Here is a 27,961-nt window from a genome sequence, read left to right as displayed (position 1 = left end):
CTTTAATGTGGTAGCGTTTGTTACGGCAGAGAAAAAGAGAGAAAGGGGTGGCGTGAAATCCCTCCCAAACTCAGTTCACTGCAGAGCACTTTTCAGCAGAACGCCAGTGTTGCAGAGAGCCATTTGGGGCAGCAGCATTCAGACTGTTTAAGCTTATCTTTGAAGGGAGGTTTTGGAATCTCAGGCAAGGCCCTGCTGGAGCATAGGAAATGGCAAGCTAGATGGGCAGGGCCCAGAGAGACCTCTGTCTCTGCTGACCAAGTGCCGCTGATGAGACCTCGCAGGGGGAGTTCCAGCCTCCACTAGGCAGGCCGGGGCCGGCTGCTGCGGATGCAGGATTCAGGATGTAAGACAGAAGCAGGGCCTGGTTCATTATTTGCGGAATCTAGAATGCTGCCTTCTCTGTCTCTGGTGAGTCTGATGCCAGCTGACACAGATTCCCAGGACCTCCATCTTCCCGAGGATTGGAGGGCTGTAGGGACGGACAACAAGCACAGCCCAGCTCAATAGTTCTCAAACTGTAGTGTTCACATTTATCCCTGGAGGATCTAGTTAAAGTGCAGATTCCGGGGTTCCGCATTTGCACAAGCTCCCCGTTAACACTGTGGCTGATGGTCTGTGGAGGGCAGATTGAGGGGCAAGGTCCGAGACAATCTAGGAAGGCTTCCTGGAGGGGCAGCCCGAGCAGAGAGGGGCGACTTGGAGGGAGAAGGTACAGGACAGCAGAGCTGGGGTGGCAGGACAATGTGAAAGTGGGAGGGCATGCAGAAGTGAGGCTGATGGAGGGCTGGGCAAACAAAGAAGCTGCAGTATTCTGGGGCCANCATTTGCACAAGCTCCCCGTTAACACTGTGGCTGATGGTCTGTGGAGGGCAGATTGAGGGGCAAGGTCCGAGACAATCTAGGAAGGCTTCCTGGAGGGGCAGCCCGAGCAGAGAGGGGCGACTTGGAGGGAGAAGGCACAGGACAGCAGAGCTGGGGTGGCAGGACAATGTGAAAGTGGGAGGGCATGCAGAAGTGAGGCTGATGGAGGGCTGGGCAAACAAAGAAGCTGCAGTATTCTGGGGCCATGGATTTTAAAGTTAGGAATGAGATTGGGAGGCACAGACGAGGGCTGGAGGGTGGGCACCGAGGTCGGGCGGCTGGCAGTCTCTCGGGGCCCGGAGGAGTGGGGTTGACAGTAGATCTGGTGCAGGGCCCAGCGTGAGCTGTCATTCCTCAGAATGAAGAGGGGTGTGGTGACTTGGGGCTCTGTGTCCCTCCACTCCTCAGAAGAGACCTCTGCTGTCCTGGTGGGAGGTGGGGGTGTTGTCGGCGCCCTCCCCCCGCCTCCTGTCTCTGGTTGGCTGCACGAAGCAGGGCGAGGCAGGACGGGCTGACTCACACCACCAGGGCCATTTTCCCATGACCAGCTGGTTCCAGGCTTGCCTGGGAGGAAGGAGAGGGTGGGAGGGAGCGGCCCAGCCAGGCCTGCCCCATGCCTCGGGCGTGGGAGGGAAGAGAATCTCAGTGGGGAGTCTAAGGAAGGTGGGAAGGAGGGGGTGAGCTCCACAATTAAGGGAAAAGACAGGGAGACGTACTGAGGGCAGGGGACCCTTTCTATCTCCACAATATCCCAAAGATAACAGCGAACACTCATATGCTTGCCCCGGGGGCCCAGCACTGCTCTGAGCACTTACATTCATATAAGTTCACTTAATCCTCACAACAAGCCAGTGAGGTAGTTGCTCGTAGCATCCCCATTTCACAGATAAGGAAACTGAGACACAGTGACCTGGCCAAGGTCACTCAGCTCTTACGTGGTGGAGCTGGGATTGAACCAGGCAGTCTGACCTCAGAGTCTGTGCCCTTAAATGCTTTCCAGAAGAAGCAGATTCTGGGGCACAAGAGACTTCCTCCCCGTCCCTGCCACACCAACCCCAACTGAGCATGATGCGGAACTGGTTGCTGGTGGCCGAGACCACAGCACCACTCTGCCAAGTGTGGCAAGGCAGCCTGGTCTCCTTCTTGTGGAGTCTCCTTCTAACTGGCTTCCCCCAGTCGTTCACTCGGGGTGCGGCCGTCCTGGCCTCTCTCTCGACCAGCTGGAAATGGTGGTCCCTGAACCCTTCAGAGTGTCAAATATCCGACTGCCCCCACCCCAGGGTCCCAAAGATCTCTATTAACCTCTCTGAGCCTCAAGATTCTGTGTCTGCCTTTTTTGGAACACTGCATGTATGTAACCTGTTCAACAAGAGAACTCAACTCCCTGTGGACAAGCAGTCATTCACTCATTCATTCATTCATTTATTCATTCAGCAAAGAGCTACCGAGTGCCGCCGTGTGCCCAGGGAACAAAGCAGACAAATCCCTGATCTCTTGGGGCTTACGGTCAAGTAGAGAGAGACAGACAGAAAACAAGATAAATGATAAACATGTAAAAGACAGTAAAAAGCATGGAAAAGAAAAGTAAGGCAGGGAGAGGACCGAAGTGCAGGGGGAAAGGAGGTGCCACAAAGTTAGCTTTTGTGGCTGGGGACGGCCTCCCTGGGAAGGCCGAGTAAAGGCCAAAAGGAGGTGAGGTTCGATCAGGAAAAGATTTAATTTTTTTCTCGGTAACTGCTACCAACTGTGCTCTGGGGAAACCCTTGCCCAGCTGGACAACAGGCTCTACTAAAGGTTCCAAATCCGAACAGTCCCTTTTGATTCTTAGAAGAGCCACATTTTAGTTATGAAGACTCTGTCCTCATCTATTTCCAAATCCAGTCTCCTGTTCGGTCCCACGCCCCCACTTCCCTTCTTCTGCCCAGCACACAATAGACTTGGGGACAAATGGGGGAGTGGGGCTGGGCCGTCCCCTCCTGCTAGGAAAGGGAGGAAGCTGACCCCTTCTTTGTCCCCATGGTTGTCTCATCATCCCCCGGGTGTAGATGCTCCCAGCTCCTCAGACCCATTGTCTGTAGACTCAAGAGGCCTGTCCCAAATGGCAGCTTCTGGCACTGGTGGTCTCCTGTCAAACTCCCCACATGCCAGCCAGGGCCCATTCCTGTGACGTGCCCACCTCCACTGACTGGCCCCCCAGAGGTCGCCATGTCACACTCCCAGGCCCCTCTTACAGTTTCCACAGCCAAGCCCCCCAAACTGCCTCCTGCCCTGCAGGGAGGGCTGGCTACTTGGAGCCTTCTAGAACCTGCAGGAAGTCACCCACCACCCTTCCGTCACCTCCAGGGTGGGGAAAGACCTCAGCCCGTTCCCCACAGCAGCCTGCTGCCCACTGCGGCCTCGGCAAGCGTGTGGGGTTACACAGAGCCACGCCTGTGCGACCCCAGGAGGAGCCAGGCCTCCCCACCGGCCAGCGGTTCATCCACATTTCTTCCCACCCCACCCACAACCCACAAGCAGTCGCCCCTTGACCCTCACCCCCCGATTCTGCCGTCTTCGCCTCAGGTCTCTCCAGTCCCTTCTCTGTCTCCACCACTGCCAGCCCAGGTCACTGTGGTACCCGCTGTGGCCGCACTGACAGCCCCCTGGCTATCTTCCCTTTCCCTCTCGTCCTCCTCCAGCCAACGGGCCACTCCACAGCCAAAGTGGTCTTCTTAAGACATAAATCAGTGTGTCCTCCCAGTGACTCCCCACCACACTGAGAGGAAAACCCAGTCCCCTTCCCATGGCCTCCAGAGCCAGACGTGACCCAGCCCTGCCCGCCTACCTGGTTCATCTCCCCCTGGTCCCCTTGGCCACTCTGGCCTCCTTTCAGTCCCTTGACCACACCAAGCTCTCGCTGCACCTGCCGCCGCCTCTGCTCCTCACATGTCCACTTTCTTCCTCTGGCTAATTCCTGATACTCCCTTAGGTTTCAGCTCAGTGATGACTTCCACGGGAAGCGCTGTCCAATCCAGCCCCTTGACTTGAATTATGCCCACCCCAGTTGTCCTCTCTCACAGCACACTCCTTTCTCTCAACAGTTTCAAACTCGTGTGTGTGTGTGTGTGTGTGTGTGTGTGTGTGTGTGTGTGTGTGTGTGTGTGTTGGTTCATCTCCCCCTGGTCCCCTTGGCCACTCTGGCCTCCTTTCAGTCCCTTGACCACACCAAGCTCTCGCTGCACCTGCCGCCGCCTCTGCTCCTCACATGTCCACTTTCTTCCTCTGGCTAATTCCTGATACTCCCTTAGGTTTCAGCTCAGTGATGACTTCCACGGGAAGCGCTGTCCAATCCAGCCCCTCGACTTGAATTATGCCCACCCCAGTTGTCCTCTCTCACAGCACGCTCCTTTCTCTCAACAGTTTCAAACTCGTGTGTGTGTGTGTGTGTGTGTGTGTGTGCGATCGTCCCTCAGTCCCCCTTGGGATCGGTTCCAGACCCTTCCTCAGATATCAAAATATGCAGATGCTCAAGTCCCTGATATAAAATGACTCGGTATTTGCGTGTGATCTATGCACCTCCTCCCATATACTTTAAATCATCTCTAGTGTACTTATAATGTCTAAAACATTGTAAATCCTCTGTAAATAGTTGTTACATCATATTGTTTAGGAAATAACAAGAAAAGAGTCTGAAAACATGTTCAGTACAATTTTTTTTAATATATTCCATCCAAGTTTGGTTGAATCCACAGATGCAGAACCCACAGAAATGCATCTCTACCCATATCTACATATCTGTCTATCTGTTCCTTGATTTAATGTCTGTGTAATATCTTTTTCCCTTGGCCTACGATGTCTTGGCCTGTCTCCAGTTGTAAACCTGATAACCGGTCAGTACCTGGCGTAGAGTATGTGTTCAATAAATGTGTTAGATTTACAGAATGACTCAGTCAAAGAATCAATGAACCCTTCTAATAATAACATTGACAACAAAGCAGATTTGATGCTTACATTGATAAGATGTGAGTGAGGTAAACTTACAACACTTCGAAGATAAAAGTCATTCTTTTTCTAGTTACTATGGTTTTGATTTGTCACAGTGCTTTGACAACTGTAAAAGGCAATACAACTCTCATGGGGCTATTTTGCCATATTTTCCCTCTCTGTCAATATTTGACATTCATAAGATCAAATCCCGTACAAGATGATCTAGTCTTGATAATCATTTCCTCATCATTCATTCAGCATCTATGGAGGGGAGCTGGGATCTATAGATGAACCAGCCGGGACCCCAGGGCCCAAAAGTTGCCCAGTCTCGATTCGGGCAGAGGTGAAGAAATCAGCGACCTCAGCGGAGTGGGATGGGGGCTGTGTTAATTCATAAACCATTGTACCTGACTAAGGAACCGCAGTAGGATCTTACTTACTGCTTAACAGTAAGATCATAAGACTGGACTGCCCTGGTGAGTGATCAAAATTTGGCTATAGACAGATCTGAACATTATTTCACACATGTTTTTCTATGGTAGGGATTGATGTACACATACTTTGCATGGTATAGTCAGAAATTATTCAGATATTTGTTGGCTGAAGCAACAAATACGAAGCAATTCCTCAAAAATATGCTTTTCTTTATTTCGGTCAGATACCTGACTTAATTGGGTAGAAAGTGTACCACGCTGATAATTTCAAAATCTTAATTAAAATAATTGGGTTCCTACCCCATATGACCTTGGGTGAGTCATTTAACTTCTGTGAGCCTCAGTTTCCTTGTGCATAAAATGGAGTTATTTGTGTGGGACCTCTTTGCATGTTACTATAATTAGAGAGTAAATATAAATTACCTAACTCAGTGCCTGGCATACAATAGGTGCCTAATACATGGAGACTAATATTATTTATTAGTTACCATGTAGCTGGCTTCTACGTTATATTCGGTGTCCCCCAGCAGAATTCACTTCTCACCACCTCTTCTGGACCACAGTAGGTGGGAGATATGGGTCCAGAGGGGTCTCTGTGTCAAGTTCAGAGGGAAAACTTTGCTTTGTCCATTACCCCCCCATAGAAGTGAGGTGACATTCTCCCTCCATCCTCACCAACCCGCATGCCCAGTTACTGTCATCTTCTGGAAACTGGCAGGACACGGGCGGGTGGGAAGAGGATCGAGGAGAGGCAGCTCATCCTAAACACGTCTCCTGTCCCGCGTTCTGCAAGGCCAGCACAATCTCAACCTGGGAATCACACCACCTTGCCCGCCCGCCCACCACTTTCCTGAAGAGCAGCCCCAGTCTGCTTCAGATTTGCATTGCCCAGGCCTGACTTTACAGAGGAAATTGCTTTGGGATTGGGGCATGCTGAAGGCGTGGCTGGTGTGGTCAAGGCCAGTACTGAGTGCAGGGCCATGGGTGGGGCTACCCTGGGGCCTGGGTGCTTTGCACAAGTGTGGAAACATTTTTCTCCTGATTCTTCAGTTGAGAGCAATTTAAATTCCTGCCGATGTTGGGGTGGAAGCTGAGAACCTGGGATGAGCAGGTGGGTGGAGCTGAAGCTCTGGTAACAATGCCAGGGAGGGAGGACTGGGCTGGGCACCCAAACCTGGTTTCTGTGAATCACAAGGCCAGAGAGAATGGGCCTTCAGTGTGGGGTTCTCAGGCCAGCACCAGGGACATCCCTCAGGAGGGGGCCCGGAAGACTTAATGGAGAAACAGGGACTTGAGTAAGACCCTGAGGGATGGGGAGAAGTTGTACAGGCAGAGAGGGAAGAAAAGGGCATTCTGGGGGTGGAAAAAGCCATTGTAGAGGTGGGAGAGCATAGGACATTTGGGGGAAACTACAATAGTGAGCTCCGTCTGGCTAGAAAGTAAGATTGAAGATGGACTGCTGAGGGCCCTGAAGCGACCCACCACCTCCAACAATAGCAAGATCAGCCCTGCTGGCATTTAGACCCAGGACTCTGCCCACCCCGAGGTTCATTCACTCTCTCCACAGAGTCGAGGGGTGACCCCACTGACCAAGCAAAGGCACACAGGATCCACACATGCCCCCCGCCCTCTAGGACACAGTGTGCTGTCATTACCCCCAAGAAGGAGGGGCTGCCTGACTGTGCTCTTGCACCCTGGGCACAGCCCCCCTCAACATCACCCCTGCTGTTCCTTCCAGAGGCCACCTCCAGGGCAGACATAGCACATCTCTGCCTATCAGGTCCTGGGTGGGCAGGGCCGAAAAGGAGCAGAGGGGGCTGGACCCCTGGAAGCATGCCCTGAGCCCCAACCTGGCACACCCTCGCCAGCTCACACAGGCTCTGATTTGGGTCTAGGTACTGCAGTTTGGGGAGATTTGGGGTGCTCCTCAGACTGCAAGGTCCACATGCTGGAAAGAGTCACATAGACCTGGTTCAAATCCCAGCTTTGCCATTTATAACTGAATAGCCCTCTGCATGTTGCTTAAACTCTCCAAACCTCAGTTAACTCATCTGCAATATGGGGATGTGACCTGGGGACCATGGGTGGTTGGCTGGAGAGAACATATTCCAGCTTTGCCATTTATAACTGAATAGCCCTCTGCATGTTGCTTAAACTCTCCAAACCTCAGTTTACTCATCTGCAATATGGGGATGTGACCTGGGGACCATGGGTGGTTGGCTGGAGAGAACATATCGGTCCTTTCGGTCTCTCGGAATTATCATGGAGAGAGCGCAGGACCACTTAGCCTGAAGCCCACACCCTTCCCTGTTGAACTTGGAAGGACTCCCTATGCTGGGCTGATGACCCAGGTGTGCCCCTGCAGTCTGGCACTCACTTGCTCTCTCCTTGGTGAGTGGGATAGGACAGGGCCACCTCCAGACTCCACTTATGGAAAAATGTCCCACGCTCCGTGCAGACCAAGTTTCTGCAGGTCTCCCAACTAGAGGCAGCACTCAGGTTAACATGTGGCATTCCTCCTAAAATGACAGGGTGGGGAACCTCGACTGGGTGGGGCCCCTGTGGGGACAATTCCAGGGCACTCAAAAGCTCTTTCCTGAACACCAGGTGACCTTAGGAGAGAAGAGATTAAGTGGGACCTGGCCTTAGGGGAGGTTCACAGTAAGAGGGCAAGGGCTGCCTTCTATGTGTCTAAGCATACAGTTTTGGAAGGAGAGGCCACATCTACTAGAGATGATCACAAGGACTCTGCTGGGAGAGGAAGAGCAGGAGGAGACAGGACCCAAGACTGCGCCATCATTACCTCTTGTTGCTCCATGGAGACACTGAGGCATAGGAAATAGAGCCCCCATTGGGCCTTGATGGTGGCTGGAAAATTCTGTTGTCACAGTTCCAGACCAGATGTCTCCCTCTGGGGTGCCCCCCACATCATCAAGGTGACAGGTGAGGGTGGGGCTGCAGGCCCCATTATGGGGAGAGGGGCTGGGGCACTGCCTCAGCTGTCCTGCCCTCAAACTGGGAGAGAAGGGCTGGGGTCATGCCCAGGGGCTGCGGTAGGTCTCCAGAGACCATAGTGAGAGCCCACCTTGGGCCTGAGGCCCTGGCTCCTGCTTCCCTGCCCATTTTGGGGGCACTTCCAGTGGAGCCTTCTTGTCTCCCACCAGAAGATGCTTGGATTCTGCTAATAAATGTGGCTCTTCAAACACACCGTGCTGCCTCCTGCTTCTAGGACTTTGTATGTGCTGTTCCCTTCCCACCTTGACCTCTTCCCCTTGACTGTCTCTTCCTCACCTTCTGGGATTTGGTTCAGACACTCTTTCCCCTAGAAAGCCCTCCTGCCTGCCAAGACCACGGGGGTGCCCCTTGCTGTCACACTGAGATAGGGCCTCCTGTTTGCCACCTCTCTCTCTCACTGGGCTGTGAGCTCTATGTACCTGCTTCCCTCACACACTCCTGTGCCTGGCAAAAAGCTGGTGCTCAGGAGACACTGAATGAATGAATGAATAAGAAACGAGGCCAAGACCACAGGCTGAGCCCCTCCCAGTTGCACAAGGACCATGTCCTTTTCATCTCCATATCATTAGCCTCTATCAGAGTGCTTGACCTGTATGTAGCACAGGATAAATAGGTCTGTATTGTTTCCTGAGAGCACAGGGAGCCATGCCTGTAGGAAGAAACAAACCTAATACAGTGTGGTGTTGAGGGGCATAACTGCGACAGCAGCTGCAGCGGGCGCAGTGCGCTCGAGCAAGGAGAGATGAGTTCACTCCTCCTGGGAGGTTATGGGAAGCCTTCGCAGACACAGGCTCCCTGAGTCCTTGGTGATGGAGGGCAAATGGAGAATTGAGAGAAGGCACTATAGGCCAAGGCCACAGCCTGAGCAAAGGCATGGGGCTGCAAGAGAACATGCCCTGCTCAGGGACTTACCTGGAGAGCAGGTGAATTAGGTGCCCTCTCACCCGCATGGTTTCTGCGTCCTTCTGCAAACTGGAATCCATGCCACCATGCTGTCCTCTTTAACTCAGGGAGCCTGTGACCCCCAAGTTGTGGGTTTAGGCCCAAAAGGACATGCAGATCATGGGAGGGGGAAACTGAGGCACCCAGACTATCCCACACCTCTCAGCAGCCGGGGCTGAAAAGCTGTTTGTTTTATGAAACCAGCCCTCCTTCCTTCCTCAATGGCTCCCCAGCCCTCAGACGCCTGGTTCTTAGTGCCCAGGCCGGGAGGAGAAAGAAAACAGGAGCCATCCAAGAGGCCTCCATTGTTCCCCAGGGAGTGACTCACACAGAGAACACTCTGTCCCCACTCACAGCGCTGTTCACCAGTGTGTTCTTGGTGACTCACATGGCTAAAATCACAAGCCCTCCCGCTGTGTGTGCCTCCCTCCTGGGCTGTGAGAAAGTGTGTGCCTTCCCTGGGTCATGTGCCCTCCCCCAGCTGGAGGCAGGTGAGGGGACCAGACAGGTGGACAGACACCAGGGGCCTGTGTCCCTGAGGCTCTGATGTCCACCCTCACTCCCTGTGAGACCAGCATCTCACCTCGCTTTCTCTCCCTCTGAAAGGAAAGTGACAGAAACACCATTCGGTGTGTGCGGAGTGTGGCTTTTTATTACCGGCGTGGTGCAGGCACAGGGGCAGGCAGGAGAGCTTTTTTGCAGGCAGGAGTCTGCCTTCAATGCCCAGGAGGGCCCCGGGAGCGGGGAGGCTTGCAGGGCAGGGCCACGAGTGAGAAGCAGGTCTTTTGTGAAGGAGGTTCAGCCTCTGAGGAAGCTGCTGCCTCTACTTCCAGCGCCCAGTGACTTTGGCTTTTCCACGGGTCTTGGAGCTACATGGGAAGCAGGACCCAGTGAGATGGGGACATAGGGTAGCATAGTCTCCATGGGGCTGAGGGGGAGGGAAGGGGGACGGCAGGGGGACGCTATGGGTTGAGAGGAGCAGCCTGGAGCTGCCTCCAGGGCAGAATAGTGCAGCAGTGAGACCCCTCAGGCCTTACATCCCATTCCCCACTGCCAAGCGTGGCCTAGGAGGACAGCTGTGGGAAGGCCTGGGAGGAGCCTGAGAAGGAAGCTTGTGAGCTGAAGGAGAGGAGAGGGTGGGAGCCCACAGCCCTCCAAGGAGGAATGGAATGGCTGGAAGACAGGGAAGGAGGAGGCAGGGGTGGAGGGTGGGGCGGGCAGGAAAGGATGACCTCAGACACCTACACTTTCTGGTTATCATTGATCCTGTTTCGGAGAACATTGATCTGCAAGAAAAGTGGAAAGACAAAGAGTGACATTGGAGCTTATTCAGCCCAGGTTCCAGGTGGCCTAGGAATGGGGGAGGAGGAGGAGGAAAGGAGGGGAAGAGAGAAGGGGAGGAAGGAGAGAGGGAGGGAAAGAGGACTGAACACTGTGGGAGGCCCCTGCCAGAGGCAAGTGCATGAGCTGCGGGGGGCTGAGGGGGACAGGGGATGGAGCCCCACCAACAGCATCGGTGCGGGACCCAGTGGAGACAGGAGGGGCTCGGGATGGGGGAGGGGCTCAGCGTGCAGGCTCACTTCGTATTTCTGCTGCTTGAACTTCTCCTGCAGGTCGAACTTCTCCGCCTCCAGGTTGTAGATGCTCTGCCACAGTTCCTTGGCCTTCTCCCTGCACGAGCCAGAGTGGGCATGGGGGTGAGGGCCAATAAGGAAGGGCCTTCATTTACCCCCATCCTGGGACCGACCCAGCCCCCAGGGGCCCCAGCCCTCCTGGCCACCTCCAGGCCTGCTCTGGTGCCCCAGCCCACCCTATGGGCCTGGCCAGCCTGAGGCCCAGATGGCAGTGCCCATGCTCAGGAGCAGACACCAGGGGCTGCCGGGGCAGAGTTCTGAGGACAAGGAGGACAGGTGAGAAGCTTTCCTGACACTGTGGAGCATCTAGTTCAATCTCCTCCCCACTACCTGTGTGCAGGTAGGTGAGCTGATGCTCAGAGAAGTGAGGCACCTGCTCAGCTGTCTCTTCCTCTCAGCAAAGCCCAGACAGGACGGCCTCATCTGCCAGGGCCCAATTCCCCCTGCCACACGTGTGAGGCGGTAGCGCCCTCTGGTGGTCGTGGCAAGAAGTGCCATCTGCCTGATCCCTCCCCAGGCAGACGCTGGCAGCGCCCCCGACCACCCCTCCCTGCCCCTACCTCAGCTGATCTTCATTCAGGTGGTCGATGGCCAGCACCTTCCTCCTCTCAGCCAGAATCTTCTTCTTCTTTTCCCGCTCAGTCTGCCTCTTCCCACTTTTCCGCTCTGTCTGAACGGGGTGGCAAGCGGGGAGAATTGGCTAGAGAATTTGCCATTTATAACTGAATAGCCCTCTGCATGTTGCTTAAACTCTCCAAATCTCAGTTTCCTCATCTGCAATATGGGGATGTGACCTGGGGACTCCCTGTCCCCTAACCATCCCAAAACCCTCTAGGGAGTGGGGTGGGGCCTGCAGAAGGACCAGGGTCTTATCCGCTTCTTCCTACACCAACCCACACTATCAACTGCCTGGATTACCTGGAGAAACTGAGGCAGGACCAGGAGGGTCATTTCAGCCTCTTCCTCCTTTGCCTGAGCAACCTCTTCCCCTCTCCCTGGCCTTCCTCCTCCCCATCCAGCCCAGTCTCTACTCTCCTCCCCTCCAGCAGGGTACCTTCCCCTCCCAGGGAGCTCCCCAAAACCGTGGGGAGGAAGAGGGCTTGAGGTTTTGGTACCCACCTGGGCCTGCTAAGCCAGGAAACCATGAGAGAAAGGCCCAGAGAGAAAGACGGAGACACGATAGAGACACAGGGAGAAGTCAGGATACGGGCGGAAGACACAGGCGAAGAGAGACACAGGAGAAGAAGACAATTCAGACACTCGCTGTAGGCAGCAGGGTTTACTAGGACAGGGGTCCAGGAGTTAGGCGGGGACTATTTTGATAGCAGGGACATGCCAAAGGTTTGGCTGCTACGGTCACTGTGGGGGCAGAGGCCGGGTAGTTAGCCCAATTCTGAGCTGGGGACTTTGGAAATCAAAGAAAACGTTCTGACCCCTCCACTGCATAAAGAATATCAATTTTACACGCCCCCTCCTCCCTTGAGAATGGAGTATCTAGAAGGAGTGGGGCACAAAAGTTAAGAATTGAGAGTTCCCGGGAGCAATCTTACATCTGTGCTGCACATAGAAGCTTTCCACATTAGCTCATTTGATCTCAAAGCAGCAGGGCAGGCAATATTAGTCCCATATGAGGAAACTGAGGCTCCGAGGTCCCACAGGGCCACACAGCTATGTGTGCCAGAGTAGGTCTCCAACCGGAGCTCTGACTCTAGGCACAGGCCTCTTCCGGCTGCACCCAGCCACCTGGGGCTCCCGGGCACTGCTGCAGCCAGGGGTGGGGAGGAGCTTTGGTACTCTGGCTGTGCCCGTAGTCCCTACCCCGGCAGGTCCCTCCTAGTGAAAGCCACAGTCAGGCTGAGAGCCAGCTCAGGAGCAGGGCATGAGGAGGCCTCAGGCTCCCACCCACAGCACTTGGGCATGTCTTCCTGGGACCCAGCCTGAAGTCTGCCTGCTGCAGAGGATACCTCATTCCTCATGGATTCGCCAGGACCTCCCAGTGCCCCCCGCGGCTCCCCACCTACCTTCTGGATGTACCCTCCAAAGTGCATCATGTTGGACAGAGCCTTCTTCTTCCGGGCCTCGTCCTCGGCCTTCCTCCTGTTCTCCTCCTCCTCCCGCCGTGCCCTCTCCTCCTGATTTGAGGAGGAAGAGCAAGTTAGGGGCCGTGGGGGGGATCCCTAATTCTGGGCTGAAGCGGTGGTCTTAATGGGTGAGATCAGTCGGCTCCCTGGTGGGCAAGCAATTTTCTGAGGGTGCCTGAGCCCAGGCTGGCACACAGGAGTTTAGTGAATGAATGAGGTCCTGATTCCCAAGTGGGACGTCCCCTCATCCTCTCAGGCTGGGAGCTCCCCATGAAGGCTATTGCTCTGGAAGGGGCTCCAGCAGCTGCACAGGAAGAGGCTGATGGTCTTCAGTCCCCAGGAATCCTGTGCTGGGGAAGGGATGAAGTCTGGAGGGTCTTTTAAAACACCAAGTTCATAAGGACCCAGGGATTTCTGTCTTGCTCACCGGTGCATACCATCAGAGCCAAGGTGATGCCCAGTGCTTGCTGGATGCCTGTTGTCTTGGCTGAATGGATGTCAGTGGACTGGGGGCCTGGCAGGATCTGGGAGCATGCCGGGGGCTCCATGGTCCTGGGCCGGGGCTCACTCACCGCCAGGCGGTGCTGCCGCTCCTTCTCCCGCTCATTCCGGATGCGCTGCTGCTCTGCCCGCTCAGCCCGCCGCTTCTCCTAAGAGGCGAGAGGGAGAGGTGCCCAGTGTGCACATGAGGAGGAGGGGTCAGCCCAGGCGCAGGGACCCTCAGGGGTGGCAAGAGAACTCCTCCCAGAGTCTCAGGGCAGTGGTACCCTTCCTCCGAGGGCTTCAGCTTCCCCACAGAAGAGCCCCTGGCTAAATAAGAATGGCCATTGCTAGGGCATGTGCAGATGACCCACATGGAACATGACTCATCGTGGGATTGTCCTCAACCATTTGCAAAATGTCAGGTAGGCTTCTCCTCTGTCCCATGAGCGCTACGCCCCCACCCCTGCTCAGCCCCGACAGCTGCTCTGTGTTCAAAGACAGAGAGCTGAGCCATCTGCTGCCGGCCGGAGCACCTGTCTGTGGAAAGCAGGTTGGGTGGAGAGGATAAAAAAGAAATCAAAATAACCTCCCTGCTCCCCAACAGAATGATTTGGAATTCCACAGGTCACACTTCAGCTGTGACCAATGGTAAGGAGCGAGGACAGTGTGGGACAATGGGCATTTGACTAGTCATCCCACAGCCAGAGCCCGAGTTAGGCCCTGAGGGGGCCCAGAAACAGATTGACTCAGCTCTTGCCATCAATGAGCATCCAGTCTGGCAGTGAGAGAAGGCAGGGACCCAAAAAGCCCCAGCTGGGGCCCCGAGAGCAGCTCAGTGTGCTGCAGCAGTCCTCCAGGAGGCCCACAGCTAGCAGGGCGAGGGCTGCAGGGAGGGCTGCCTGGAGGAGGCGGGCCTGACGAGAGGGTGGGAAGCACAGGGAGAGCGGGGCCTCAGGGAGGCTGGAGACCCACGATCCTGTCTTTGAGAGAAACGAGCTCCTCCTCCTCCTTCTTCCTGTTCTCAAAGTGAGCCTCGATCAGCGTCTGCAGCTCGTACAGGTCCTTCTCCATGCGCTTCCGGTGGATGTCCTGTGGGCAGACCACCGGGACTCAGAGGCGCCACCCCCGAAGAGCTCAGGGGGAGGGGCGTGGCCCAGATACCCCCCTCCTCAAAGTGAAGGCCTCTGGCTAGGGCTGGGACCTGGCCAGAGAAGGGGCAACTGGGCCCATGCTCGAGGCTGGCACCCAGCCTGGCCTGTGCTAACACCCCACCCTGCCTGAGACCCACCCCAGCCTACCAGCTCATGAGGTCTCCCATCAGAGGTCTTTGTGACCATCCCCAGACTGGGCCTGCTCTACCCACAGCCACCACTCACATCGAAGTCCACTCTTTCCCCATCAGGTATCTTGGGTGGCACCAAGTTGGGCATGAACGGCCTGTTGGAAAAAAGAATAAGGTGTCAGGAGCATGAGCCCCACTCTGGACTTGCAACACCAAGGGTCTGTGGGCGCCTGGGGTAGGCAGGGCTCTGCTTCCTGCAGAAACTCCCACCACTGCCCCGGCCAACCACACAATGCTACCAGCACGGCTGCCAACGACGGTGGTCCTCACCGCCACTCAGCACCTGGGAATACACAAAATTCTTTCACATAGGTCATTTCATTTCATCCTCACAATATACCCAGAGAGGTAGAGTGACTTGCTTAAAGCCACACAACTAGGAAGCAGAGAAGGGGTGACAAGATGGTATACTTGTCTGAATCTGAACCCCTGTGGTTGACCCCACAGAACCTCCCCAGGAACACAAGGTTGGTCCCGGCCCCAACGCATACTTAGTGCGTCACACCAGGCCCACGTGGGTCTGGTCCTCAGCTTCCCCATCTGCTCTCGGGTCTGAGTGGAGCTGAAATGAAATACTGCCGTGTATGTATATGCCCAGGAAAGGCGGGGAGGCCCTGGATGAAGAGCGAACTGGGACTGTCTTGGGCTGGGCTGGTTCCACTGGAGTGGGAAGAAGCCTGCAGGGATGCTGGGGCGCCATCTGCTGGGAGGCTAAGCTTTGTCAAAAGAGAACGTTCCCTGTCCCCGACCCACCCCACCAGCACCACCTCCAGGCGTGCTTCACGCGTGCGAGACCAAGCCATCCTTCCCTGCCCCTCTGCAGCTACCTGAACCCATCACGCTTAGACTGGAGCAGTTTCATTGCTTGGCTCCCCAAAATTTGCTTCCCTTTTTTCCCAAGTCCCATCTCAGCTATGGAGGAGGGTGTCCTGGCCATCCTGTGGGATGGCAGAGTGTGTCTGCCTGGGGCCATGACTATTCCATCGCCTTCCTCTAGAGGAACGAACGTAGCCCCGTCCATGCCAGGGTGCACAACTGGTAGTGGAGTGCAGGGTGAAGTTCAGCCCCCACACAGCTCCTCAGGCAGAGACCCTGGTGCAGTATACAACCTGTACAACCGTACGAGGCAGTCTGTGTCTGCCACACTCCAGCCTGTGCCCACTGTGCCACACTGCACCCCTGATTCATCCTCATCATCCTCCCTCACTGGCCCTCTGCTCCCAGAGCTTCACCACAGGCGCATCCCACTCACCTAGGCTTGGGTTTGGATTCCTCCACTGGGCCATCTGGAAGGGAGAGAAGCACAAAACCACAGGGTCAGGAGGCCCCAGATCTGATCCCAGCTCCACCCCTGATGAGCTGGGCGCCTGTGGGCCTCCATTTCCCTGTCTGTACAGTGAGTGAGTCCTTCTGCCCTGGGAGCTCTGATCCAGGTGCATTAACATGAAGTAAGACAGCAGGGGGCTACAAACCCCACACTCCTGCCCCCACAGAGGCCCCAGGGGGATGCTCAGGGGACAGCTGAGTCCACGCTCAGTGTGGAACTTCAAAGCCTTCTCTCATCCACCAGTTCTGGGCAAGGCAGCTTGGCTGCTCTCGGGCTTCACAGTGAAGAGGAGCCCCTTAGAATCCACTCCCAAGTCTTTGCCTTCCTGGTTGCCCCCTGGAATTCTTGGTGGCCACAGGCCGTGATTCCAAGCCCCAGCTGCTGCCCCCTCCCCTCCAGAGGCGTGAGTGGAACCACCTAGAATCCTGGTAAAGCCTGCAGCATGACGATGACCACAGCGAACCCACCATGTGACCGTCTGTGCCTTGGGATTTTATTCTACAGCCACCACGCCCTACAAGATATTTCACCTGAGCTCCAGGAGCTTTGTGTGTGGATGTGACTTCTGCATCCCACTGCCCTGCCCAGACCCAGGGGCTGGGTCCCCTCTCCCACTGGGCACCACCAAGGCAGCTTCTTTGGGATGAGGAGGGGTGAAGCTTTAGAGCTCAACATCCAAGCCCTGCAAATGCCACCAAGTTCTGTCCTCTCCTCCCCAGGCCCCTTCCTCCCCCACCTCCCTGGAAGGAGCCCTATGGACAGTCTCCCCTAAAGCTGCCATGAGGGGTGCCCTTGCCACCCTGAAACCTCTCTCCTGATGTCCGACAGTCCTTACCTTCAGCATCTCTACCCTCCTCTTCTTGTCCATCTTCTAAACAAAACATGAGAAATCAATAAAGGTCCTCGTTCTGAGCTGAAGTCCCCCCGCCAAGAGCCTTCCCCACAGATAGGTCCTAACAAGGTGTGCACTGCTGGTTTATGGGGTGAGGGAGCTGTCTGTCCTCACATGTGCCCATGGGCCCAGGACTCTGCCTGACACGAAAGAAGCACGCATCAATGTTCATCGACTGCTGCGTCAGCAGACGGGGGGAGCAGGCGCCCAGGCTGCAGAGCTTGCTCCAGGCGGGGTTCTCACTGCCGCAGGAACGGCTCTGGGGCTCTCAGCCAGGGCCTCACCTCCTGCCTTGGTCTCCTCGGTTTCCTCCTCGGCCTCAGCCCCTGCTCCAGCATCTTCTTCTGCTGCCTCCTCCTGCTCTGCAGAAGTTGACCAGACACAGTGAACACCACACCCCACTCATGCTCTCGGGCAAAGCCCAGAACAGAACAGAGAGGATGGGGAGCACGGGGGTCAATGGCATTCAGGTTCCAGGTGAGTGTGGGGGCAACCGATGTGAATGACAGGGAGCTGCTCGATTCTTCCTTTAAACCAGAAATTGGAAAACTATGACCCAAGGGCAAAATCCAGCCCCCAGACTATTTCTGTAAATAAAGTGTTAATGAAACACAGCAACATCCATTCATTTACAACCACACCCCACTCATGCTCTCGGGCAAAGCCCAGAACAGAACAGAGAGGATGGGGAGCACGGGGGTCAATGGCATTCAGGTTCCAGGTGAGTTTGGGGGCAACCGATGTGAATGACAGGGGGCTGCTCGATTCTTCCTTTAAACCAGAAATTGGAAAACTATGACCCAAGGGCAAAATCCGGCCCCCAGACTATTTCTGTAAATAAAGTGTTAATGAAACACAGCAACATCCATTCATTTACATACAGTCTGTGGCCTCTTTCCTGCGACAACAGCAGATTCAAGTAGCTGCAGCAGAGATTGTGTGGCCCAAAACACCTAAAATATTTACTATCTGTTCCTTTACATAAAAAGTTTGCCACCCCCTGGTAAACACAACAAAGCGCATGATCAGGCTTGTGAAGAGTCCTCTGTCCTTTTGTTCTAAACTTGACTGAGGGAGTTTGGGAATCAGAACTGGGCCTTTTCAAATATGGAGAACTGTTCTCTATCTGGAGACCTCTGGAAGGGACAGAAATCTGAGTTAGGAGCATCAGAGAAGAGGCGCGCCCAGCGAGACTCATTGCTGGAGGCAGGGACAGTGTTCCGCCCGCTGGCTCCCTCTGCGACTCGGCTCCTCTTCCCCCAGTGACCTCCCTGGTGATACGGGCCCACCCCTTTCCCCAACTTTCCACCCCAGAAGTTCCACCCAGTGTCTAGCACCACAGGACATGCCCTGCTAACATGAGGTATTGGGGCAGCTCCCGTCCAGTGACTCTCCAAATCTAGAGACCCTTCGTTCTTATCCAAAAGAAACCAAAACAGCAAGACGGTGGGGATGGATGAAATGCCCAACATTCAGATATTTGTACCAGCCAGAAAGTTGGCAGGATTTTTCCATTTTCATCCATTGGGTTGGCAGGATGTAGAATCCACCCCAGGCAGACGCTGGGAGTAGACAGCCAGACAGACAGTCAGTAAAGCACATGGGACGACGCCTGGCCCAGGGCTCTGCTATAGGACGTGCTTAGTGACGCTCGTTGACTGATAGACTGACAAGTGGTGGCCTCTTGGCAGAGGGAGAAGACAAATCCCCCAGGCAGGAGGGAGAGTCCCTCATGGGAGAAAGACCGGCCTCCAGCCTCTCAGTCTCCATTCTGTCTGTCCTCCTTTCCTAAGTCCGTGGCCTCCCTGAGGCCTGGAGATGCCTCTTCTTTGATCCCTACAGGAAACTTACCTCAAAAAAGGTCCTTCCAGAAGGCATGAGAGTAGAGGGCTGGCCAGGAAGGATATGGAAGGTTGGGGGGTCCACCTTCAGGCCATCTTGTTAACACCTCCCTACCCCCACCTGATGTTTCACTTCTCTGTACAACACACTCCAACCTCACACGGTGGCCATGTGACATTCCCAGTGACAGAGTGCTCATGGCCTTCTGCTGCATCTCAAGACATCATCAAGAGAAAGTTCTTTCTAAATTGAAGTCCCAATCTCTGTCCCTTGCCCTTGTCCAATCGCCAGGCACTGGGAACAAGTCCAGCCCCCTGCCCCTCCACAGTGCACATCTGAAGGCTGACATCATGTCCTCTCTGCTCCGGCTATTTCCAGTCCCCCCAGCTGCTCCTCAGATGACTCTGTCCCCAGGGCCCTCAGCCACTGGCCACCCTACCTGGGTGCTGCCCAGCCCACAGGGAGAGGCCCATACACAACACTGGAGCATACAGAGGGGCAGTGAGGAGCTACTCCTTTCAGACATTAGTCCCCCTCTAAGCCACATTTGGGGCAGGTTGGGAGACGAGCCAGCCTGGGTCCTTCCTACCAACCAGCCCAGGGGAAAGATCAGGAAGCAGGAAAAGGAAGGAGCCGGTGTCCTGAAGGGGCGACACGATGAGAGAGCTCAGATCTGCGGTCCTGGCCGCTCTGAGGCTGGGGAGGAAATGACCGACCCACCCCACACCTGCCCTCCACTCGACACCACACCCCCAGCCCAGGACCCCCCGACAAGCAGGCTGCACTCAGGACAGCAGGGAGCAGAAAGCAGGTCAGAGGAAAAGCTATACTACCGTCTTCATCCTCTCTCCAGTCTTCATCTTCTGAGGTTCAGGGCGCAGCAGCAGCAGCCAAGGGGAGAAGCGAGACAGGTTAGTGTGGGAGCAAAGACCAGGCAGCGGCAGGCCGGTGCAGCGGCTTTTAGAGTGTGAGCTTTGGAGCAAGGCCTGAGCTTTAACTCCAAGCCACCGCTTTCCAGCAATGTGGGCAACTCACTTCTGAGTAACTTCCCTAGGCCTCGGGTGCCTGGTCAGTACAATGGAAACAATTGCACTCATTGTCAGCCGTTGTGAGACGGGGTGACCTGGCACGTGTAGAGCACCCGGCAGTGCCTGGCATGGAGCAGCGTTCGGTCAGTGGTAACGGGCAGCTCCCGGCCCTGCCCCTAGACTGCAGACACTCCCGGCCCTGCCCCTAGACTGCAGACACTCAGCTTCCCTCTTCACTAAGACAGAGGCCCCAGAGGAGCAGAGAGTGGGGACGATTTGCTCCCATCCGGCCCTGCCCCTAGACTGCAGACACTCAGCTTCCCTCTTCACTAAGACAGAGGCCCCAGAGGAGCAGAGAGTGGGGACGATTTGCTCCCATCAAACTTCCCCCACATTCCTGCCCTGAATGAGCCTCTCAGGTAGCTCACAAAACCTCTCCAGGAGTCACACTTCTGAAAGCCCTGCTCTGGAGCCTGGCACCGAGGGGGTTTGCCTGGGCTGTTGGAAAGAAGCTGCCCACCCACGGAAGGCCCAGCATTATAACCCTAAGGAAACAGACTGCGTCTGCTGCTGTTGCGCTGGGTGCAAATATCTGCCCAAAGAGGTTACAGTAATTGGAACAAGTTCTCTCCCAGAAGAGGAGACACTCGGGACTGTCCATCCTCTTGGCTTAGTGGACATCCATCTAGACTTTGCTCTCAGTCGGTCGTTTACCTCCAGGTCCTGGGCTGTGTGGGAGGGGGCCGTGATCGATTCACGACAAGGTGGGCGCTACATGGAACGCAGACCACCATCACAGTGGAGAATTATTTTTTAACTCAGCTAAATCCTACTGTGTGTAGCAGGCAGATTGGTCCCTAATGCAGAGGTCTATGTCCCAAATCCCATCACCCCAAACCTGTCATTTTGTGTGGATGAAGTGGAAAATCCTCCAAAGCAAAAGAAAACTCGCCATATCAAGAGTCTGTGCAGAGGACACAGCAGAAGATCGGGCCAGCTAGATTTTTTTAATTCAAAAGATATTTTGGATAGCTTCGGAAATGTTTGGTGTTCCCTGGAACGACTCCTGCAGCCCCTTTCAATTTTTGTGAATTTCTCTTCTGTCTCCTCTTTGGTCAGACACTTTTGGAACAGCCCTAAATGTGCAGGAGGCCCCCCATCTCCCCTAGGAGGCATGAGGAGCAAGGGAGGGGGCAGCTACTGAGCCCCCCAGCTCTCTCTTCAGACTTTCATGGAGACCCTTCTCCCAATGTCCGCATACCATGTGCTGAGGCAGCATCTGAGCAAGGGCAGGGTCCCACCTGCGGGGGGTGCAGTGCAGATGCTGGAGGCGCCTGAGAGCCATTCTGGGCCATTAGGGGGCTGGGTGGGGACTGGAGTGAGGCCTCATAATCACTTTCATGTGTCAAGTCTCAGGAAGAAGGAAAGGTTTGGGTGTTCTTTCACCCTGTGGGTGAGATATGGGACCCAAAAGTGAGCAGAGCAATGTGTTAACAGATCAAAAGTAGGAACAGCAAGGTGGGCCTTTGCAAGGTAATAATAACAAATCTTCATGTCTATATAAAATGTCTCAGATAACTGAGCACTTTCATAGTCATAATCTCAGTTGAAAGATTATTAAATGGAATGTTTTTAGGTGTGATAATGGTATTGTGGTTATTTTTTAAAATAGTGCTTATCTTTTAGATACATACTGAAATATTAAAGCACGAAATAGTATGATGTTTGGCAATGATTTTGGATGTCTGCTCCAAAATACCTGGAGGGAGATGGAGTAGAGATGAAAGAAGATTGGCTGTGAGTTGATAATTGAAGCTGGGTGATGGGTACCAGGGGAGGGGGTACATTATTTTTTTTTTTGCTACCTTTATATGCACTTAAAATTTTACACACTAAAAAGCAATGGGGGAGAAATGCAAAAATAATTCACTGGAGTGGTGATTCTGTTTGAAGAAATTGGCAAACAGAAGAGACAGGTTTAAACCCTTTCCCTCCAGACCTGAGCAACCGAGGTAGAGCTGACTCCCATCTAGGAGCTTCAGTTGCTGGGGGGGTCTTGCTCAGCTGAGAATGAGGAGCAGGGACAGACAAGCTGTTTTCCCAGGAATTCCAGGAATCACAGGACTCCTGAGATTCCTCCTTTCTGGCCCTCCACTGCCCAAGGTACGTACCTTCCACACCTACTTCTGCTCGGAAGAGAAGACCAGGGCAGCAAAAGAGAAGAGAAGAGGTGGGTCAGCGTCGAACCACGCTGTCCTTGTTCCAAATGATACACACGTGTGCTTACCTTCCGGCTCCCTGAGTGAACAGAACACACTGTCGATAGCGTGTGCGCATGCGCACGCACACACACACACACACACACACACACACACACACACACACACTCACACACACACACACGCATACGCACACAACTCTGGCCCTTCCCCAAAGACAGCCCCTTTTTTATTTTCCCCATTGCCTAATGTAGTCACGCTTCTCTGCCCTCCTGCAGAGGCACCGCTAGCCTGGCCCACGCTTCCCATCCAGGGCTACCTCCCACTGTCCTCAGCAAACCTCAGTGTCAGCCAGCTGGGCGTCCCCAGCATTCTTCCCACTTCTTATTCTCATCTCACCTCGGAGCTTTTCCTAGGCTGTGCCCCTTTCAAGAAAGCCCTTCCCTCGCCCAAATCTCCTCTCTCTCCAGATTCTGCACAGTGAAGACCTGCCTTCTCCACACAGCCTGCCCTGACTATGCCAGCCCTGACCCCCCTCTCCTCAGAGCTCCTGCACAGCTACAGCCCAGCCTCCATACCAGGCCCCTGCTTGCTAATTCCTTCAACAGTGTACGTCTTAACATCCCACAGGAGAGTAAGTGCCATGAGGGCAGGAGCCGTGCCTGTCCCTCTGCATACTTCCTGGTGACCATCCTCCCCCTCCCCACTTCAGTAGGTAGTTATTTGATTGGCTAACTGTGTCCCACCCAGCTTCTCCCCAGGACAGGGCTGTGGGCAGGCCATGGTCGAGATAGAGCGATAATGCTGACTTCCGAGTCGGGTTTCGTGGGGCGTGACCATCAGCTCTGTGGCCTCAGGAGAATCATTGAGCCTTTATGGATCAGTCGCAGGAGACTCAGCTTCTCAGCTCCTCTGCCAGTGGCCATTCCCCTAGGTAGGACCCACTGACCCTGCAGCTGAGCCTCTGTACTTCCCAACGTCCCCCAGCCTGTGGTCTGCACAGGATCTGCAGCCTGGAGGTGCAGGATGGAAAGGAAGGGGGTATATCTGTCCTCGGGGTCCCCAAAACAGACACAGCCACCCCTACCCTGGATCCTAGAGCAGCTGGGCGGCTCATGGACCAGGCGTGGGGGCTGTGGGGAGGCGACAGCACTCAGGACAGGACGCTCACAGATACTCACTCCTCGTACTCTTCCGCCACCTCTTCTGTGTCAGACATGGTCTCTGCTCTCCCTCCAGAAAGAGAAAAGTGTCAGTGAGGGCAGAAAGGGAAGCCTGCTCTCCTCAGAGGAGCCCTGGCCCCAGCTGTAGAGAGATCCGAGAGGGCTGGGGTGAAGCTAACCCCACCCCTTATCAGCCATGCTTCCTCCTGCTCCGGGAAGGGGAGATAGTGACGCCCACATCACTGCAGGGCAACCAGCTAATGTCCGTTTTGTTCCTTGCCCCCGAACAGGCACACTGTCTGGATTCGCTGTGGCCGATTGTAACTCTCAAAACAGTTCTGTGAAGTTTCTCAACATTTCCAGTCTGCCCAGCCCCACTCCACATGGTCTGTTCATCACTGTACAAACCTCCCCTGGGAGGGTGGTGAAGCCAACCGTGGCACGTCCACACCATGCAATACGACTCAGTGATGAAAAGGGGCCAACCGCTGGTACTCACAACTGGGATAAATATCCAGAGAATTCATTTGATTGAGGGGGAAAAACAATTCAAAAGGTCACATACTGTATGATTCCATCTATATGACATTCTTTTTTTTTTTTTTTTTTTTGATCGGTAAGGGGATCGCAACCCTCGGCATGGTGCTGTCCACACCGCGCTCAGCCAGTGAGCGCACCGGCCATCCGTATATAGGATCCGAACCCGAGGCCTCAGCGCTACCAGCGCTGCACTCTCCTGAGTGAGCCACGGGGCCGGCCCTATACGACATTCTTGAAATGGCAAAATACAGAAATGGAGAACAGATTAGCGGTTGTCATGGGCTGTGTGGAGGGTGGGAGGGAGGTGGGTGTGGTAATAAAAGGACACGTGAGGGATCCGTGTGGCTTAGGAACTGTTCAGTATCTTGGCTGTGGTGATGGTTATATGAACCTGCACGGGTTAAAGTTGTATAGAATTTAACACACGCACACGCACGCACACGCACAGGCACACGCGCACGCGCACACACACGCACGTACACACACAGACACACACGCACGCACACACGCACACACACACACACACAGTACAAGTAAAGCTCGGGAAATCTGAATAAGATCATTGACTGTATCACGCACGCACACGCGCACGCGCACACACACGCACGTACACACACAGACACACACGCGCACACACGCACACACACACACACAGTACAAGTAAAGCTCGGGAAATCTGAATAAGATCATTGACTGTATCAATGTCCATATCCTGCTTGTGATATTGCGCTGCGGTTTTGCAAATGTTACCATTGGGGAAAACTGGACGAAGTGTACAAGGGCTCAGTTTTATTTCTTACAACTTCATATTCATTATGATTATCTCAATAAAAATTCCAATTAAAAGACGTTTCCCCAGGGAGCCTGTTTTGAGATACTCCCCTGACTGCAGTAGGAGCAGACCATCTGGATTCAAATCCTCTCCAGTTAGCTTGCTGAGGGTGCTTGCGGCAAGTCTTTTCAACCTCTCTGAACCTCAGTTCTCTCTCCGTCCTATGGAGATAGCGTGTACACACCCTGGCCCCTCAGGGGTCTTTACGAGGCTCAACATGACATTGGTGAACGTGGAAGGCACTAGGCAACGCCAGGTGTTACTGTGCATGTGTAAGGTGTAAGCACGGGGAGAAGCACTGGGGAGCGGTGGGGAGAGCAAGCCCCGAGTGCAAGACTAATCTGATTTTGAATGCTGGCTCCACCAGGCGTTTGTGTGTGACCGTGCAAAGGTCACCTAACCTCCCTACACCCGGGTTCCCTTCACTGTGAAATTGCTCCTCTTCTGCAGTGGATGTGAAGATTAGAGCTGGTGTAAAGTGCCTGGCCCTGAGTAGCCATCAATTAATAACTACTATGACCCCACCCTCCAGGGCCATAGCTCCTGGGACACAATTGCATTGGTTGAAATGTGAGTAGCGCCCATTGTCATTGTGCAAAATCATGGCCCCACAACCTTCCTGATGTCAGGTGGCAAGGGAAAGAAGAGACAAGGTGATGTGAGGGTAAGGCTCAAGTGAGGTGAGTAGACTCAGATTGATGGATGGGACCTCGCCCTGCTGTTTCTCCTGTGCCTCCTGCCTCCTGCCCCACACTGGGGCCTGCCAGCCCTGCAGCCACCAATGTCAGACCCAAGCTGCAGGGTGAGGACAGCGGCACATGAATAGCCCTGCTGCTCCCCAGCGCCTCTGGGTGGAGACTTCCTCAGAGTTGACACCCACCGCAGCTTACCTGGCTGCTCTTCTGAACCTGTGCACATCATGTTCTGTCCTGCTGCGTTGCCCCCTCTGCTGGAGCAGGACAGGCAAAGTGAGGCAGGAGCCCCGTTTACGTGCAGCTCTAGACAGCAGCTAAGAGCCACTTTTTGCTCCCAACCCCCGCAACCTTCAGAGTGAGGTAGGTGAGCAGAAATGTCAATTGTGTAACATGTCATATTGGGGGATCAACTCTCATTCTGCCGAAGAATGATTCAAACCCCAGAGGGTCTCCAAATGGGTCTCAGGATCAGAATGGCCAAAGAGAACAGCCCCCTAACCCCATGATGGGTGGGGAGTCTAATGGCAGAAAAGCATTGCCCCAAACTCCAGGGGAGCAAACAGAACTAGTGCCCTGAGAACTTGGGGATCTGCTGAGCCCCAGGAGGAACCTGCCACCTCTGGGAGGAGGGAGAGGTTTCTCAGGGGAGTTGTATGTGGTCAGCGGTAGCAGAGGTGCATATCTTCCAGCTTTCTCTCTCCTCTCCTACCCTGCCCTCCCACCAGCTCAGAGCCCCTGGGCATGGCTCAGAGGAGGAAAGAGCAACTTGGGCTTCTCTCCCTGCTCCTGGGAGCACCATCGGATCCTAAAAATAGCACGCAGACCATGGAGAGCAGAGAAGAGCTTTCAGCCTGGAGGACGCAGCCAAGCCATTTGCCAAAGGCAGGACACGATGAGGGGAAGAGGGTAGGCTGGGAATGGGGGCTCCAGAACGGGAAAAGGTCAAGAACCTGGCAGGGCAATGTACGAGAACGTCCTAAGGCACCTGTGTCCTCACACTCGAGCCCCACCTACTTCTACAGGCTGCTTTCTAGCCTAACTCCCTCACCACCAAGAGATCAGAGTTACCTTTCTTGGGGAGTAAAGCAAAAACGATAGAAGACACAAAGAATACTGGCTGTGGGGTCAAAAGATCTGGGTTTAAAACCTAGGTTTTGCTGTGTAACCTTAGTTAAGTCCCTTAACCTCTCCGGGCTTCAGATAACCTATTTACAAAATAGATGAGCTTCAAGTTCTGCTTGCAGAAACGGTCTCTGAGTTTCTGAGGAATGCAGGCCCCACCCCTCAGCCCTTGCCCCCGACATTCAGCTGGGATCTTCCTAAGCCTACAGCTGTAAGCTCCCCAGGAGAGCTGGAGGACAGGATGGGGGGAGCGGAGGGGGTGGGAGGTGGGAGGGAGGGAGGGGCAGCAATTTGATCCTCTCAGATTCCTCTTTTGCCCTGGGAGAAGGAGGATTTGCCCTCTAAGACATGGGTCAGAGAAGGAATTTGGGAGGTCAGGTGGCTTCCCAGCTGCACTAGGACATAGGACGGGAAATATGCTTGGAAATTCCTGACACTCCAGGCAACCCCCTCCCCAAATATTCCCCCGGCCTGCCCAAGAGAAGCTGAAAAATCAAGGGAATCTTTCTCTACCACTCCCAGGCATAGAGAGAGGTCCATCCCTATGTTGAGTGTTGGGGTGGGGTGGGACAAGCATCACACTTGCAGGGACATGGAGTTGGGGCAGCTTCACCTGGGTTAACCCTTTAATGCCAACAAGCTGGGCTCATCCCTCTCCCACAAAAGGATCTCCCAGTGGGGATACTTCCCCCATCAGCCCCCCCAAGTGCTGCTCAGCCCTTGCTCTTGTCTGGAGAGGGGGATGGTGCTGGGTCGGGGAGTCAAAGAATCCCCGGGTCAGCTCAGGGAGGTGCTCCAGCGGTCCCTGCCTGCCTCTGGACACTGGGCCTTTCTCAATGCTCCCAGAACAGTTTTTAAGCTCCCGGAGAGAACTTGACCCCTTGAGGACTCATCTGACTGGCACGCCACAGTCTCACTCTGCTCTCTGGGGCTCAAGAAGAACCTGCCTGGAAAGGTTTAGGTGGCCCTTGGCCTGGAGGCAAAAGGATGGACCAAGCAATTTGGGGGAGTCCCTGTTGGTGTGAGCTTCTTCGTCTTTAGAGCAGGCAGAAGCCTAGCAATTAGCTAGTCCACTTACAGATGAGGACATTGAGGCCCAGGGAGGGAGAGTGACTTACCCAAGACTTTACGACAATACAATGTCTTTTGTCTTTAACTCAAATCCTCATCTCTAATCTTGGAGTCCGGTCCCAGCAACACCTTCTCTGAAGTGTGGCCTCCTCTAGGAGGGGCCATGGACTTCTAACAACTCTGACGCCCACTCGGAGTGGACACAGGCAGACTCTGAGCAAATGCTCCAGGGCCCAGGACCCTCACATCCCCTCCCCTGCTCTCCCCTGCCTTAGAGCCTGCCCCACTCTTACCTTAGAACAGGAGCTGCCGGCAGATCCTGGGGGTGTCTGCTCAGCCTGGGCAGGGACTGGGCAAGGGCAGGGGATGGAGAGGGCTTTAAGCAGGCATGTGGGCTGTGGCCTTGTGAGCCGAGCCCTGTGGCGGGAGGAATGTGCAGCAGGAGACAGTGGGGGTGGGGGTGGCAGTG

General features: G+C 54.6%; 1 protein-coding gene across 2 annotated transcripts; it reads right to left on the bottom strand.

The window, feature by feature from the left end:
• Positions 1-9,846: 9,846 nt before the first annotated feature.
• TNNT2 (troponin T type 2 (cardiac)) lies at positions 9,847-27,828 on the bottom strand. 2 transcript variants are annotated; one of them, XM_008573265.1, is made up of 17 exons: positions 27,786-27,828; positions 23,251-23,302; positions 22,138-22,148; positions 22,022-22,036; positions 19,656-19,685; positions 17,265-17,342; positions 16,924-16,959; positions 16,014-16,047; positions 14,796-14,856; positions 14,392-14,508; positions 13,509-13,586; positions 12,877-12,987; positions 11,975-11,983; positions 11,416-11,525; positions 10,802-10,892; positions 10,467-10,507; positions 9,847-10,090 (listed from the first exon to the last, which is right to left on the bottom strand). In XM_008573265.1, exons 2-17 carry the CDS (start codon positions 23,286-23,288, stop codon positions 10,045-10,047), a joined length of 906 nt encoding a protein of 301 aa, XP_008571487.1. In that variant the 5' UTR covers positions 23,289-23,302; positions 27,786-27,828; the 3' UTR covers positions 9,847-10,044. The 2 variants fall into 2 exon arrangements, with proteins under 2 accessions (XP_008571487.1, XP_008571488.1); XM_008573266.1 differs by lacking the exon at positions 11,975-11,983 and having other exon boundaries at positions 27,786-27,820.
• Between the last annotated feature and the right edge of the window lie 133 nt (positions 27,829-27,961).

This window comes from Galeopterus variegatus, unplaced genomic scaffold, assembly GCF_000696425.1.
Source record: "Galeopterus variegatus unplaced genomic scaffold, G_variegatus-3.0.2 Scaffold895, whole genome shotgun sequence".
NCBI lineage: Eukaryota > Metazoa > Chordata > Mammalia > Dermoptera > Cynocephalidae > Galeopterus > Galeopterus variegatus.
Note: the sequence above shows the minus strand (reverse complement) of the source record. Positions and strands in the feature narration are given on the sequence as shown.

Coding starts and splice junctions, on each gene's coding strand:
- TNNT2 (XM_008573265.1), bottom strand. CDS start 23,288: ATGTCTGACACAGAAGAGGTGGCGGAAGAGTACGAGGA. Junction 17,343..19,655: donor CTGGAGAGAGGATGAAGACG/GTAGTATAGCTT, acceptor CAACTTCTGCAG/AGCAGGAGGAGGCAGCAGAA. Junction 16,048..16,923: donor GGAGGGTAGAGATGCTGAAG/GTAAGGACTGTC, acceptor TCTCCCTTCCAG/ATGGCCCAGTGGAGGAATCC.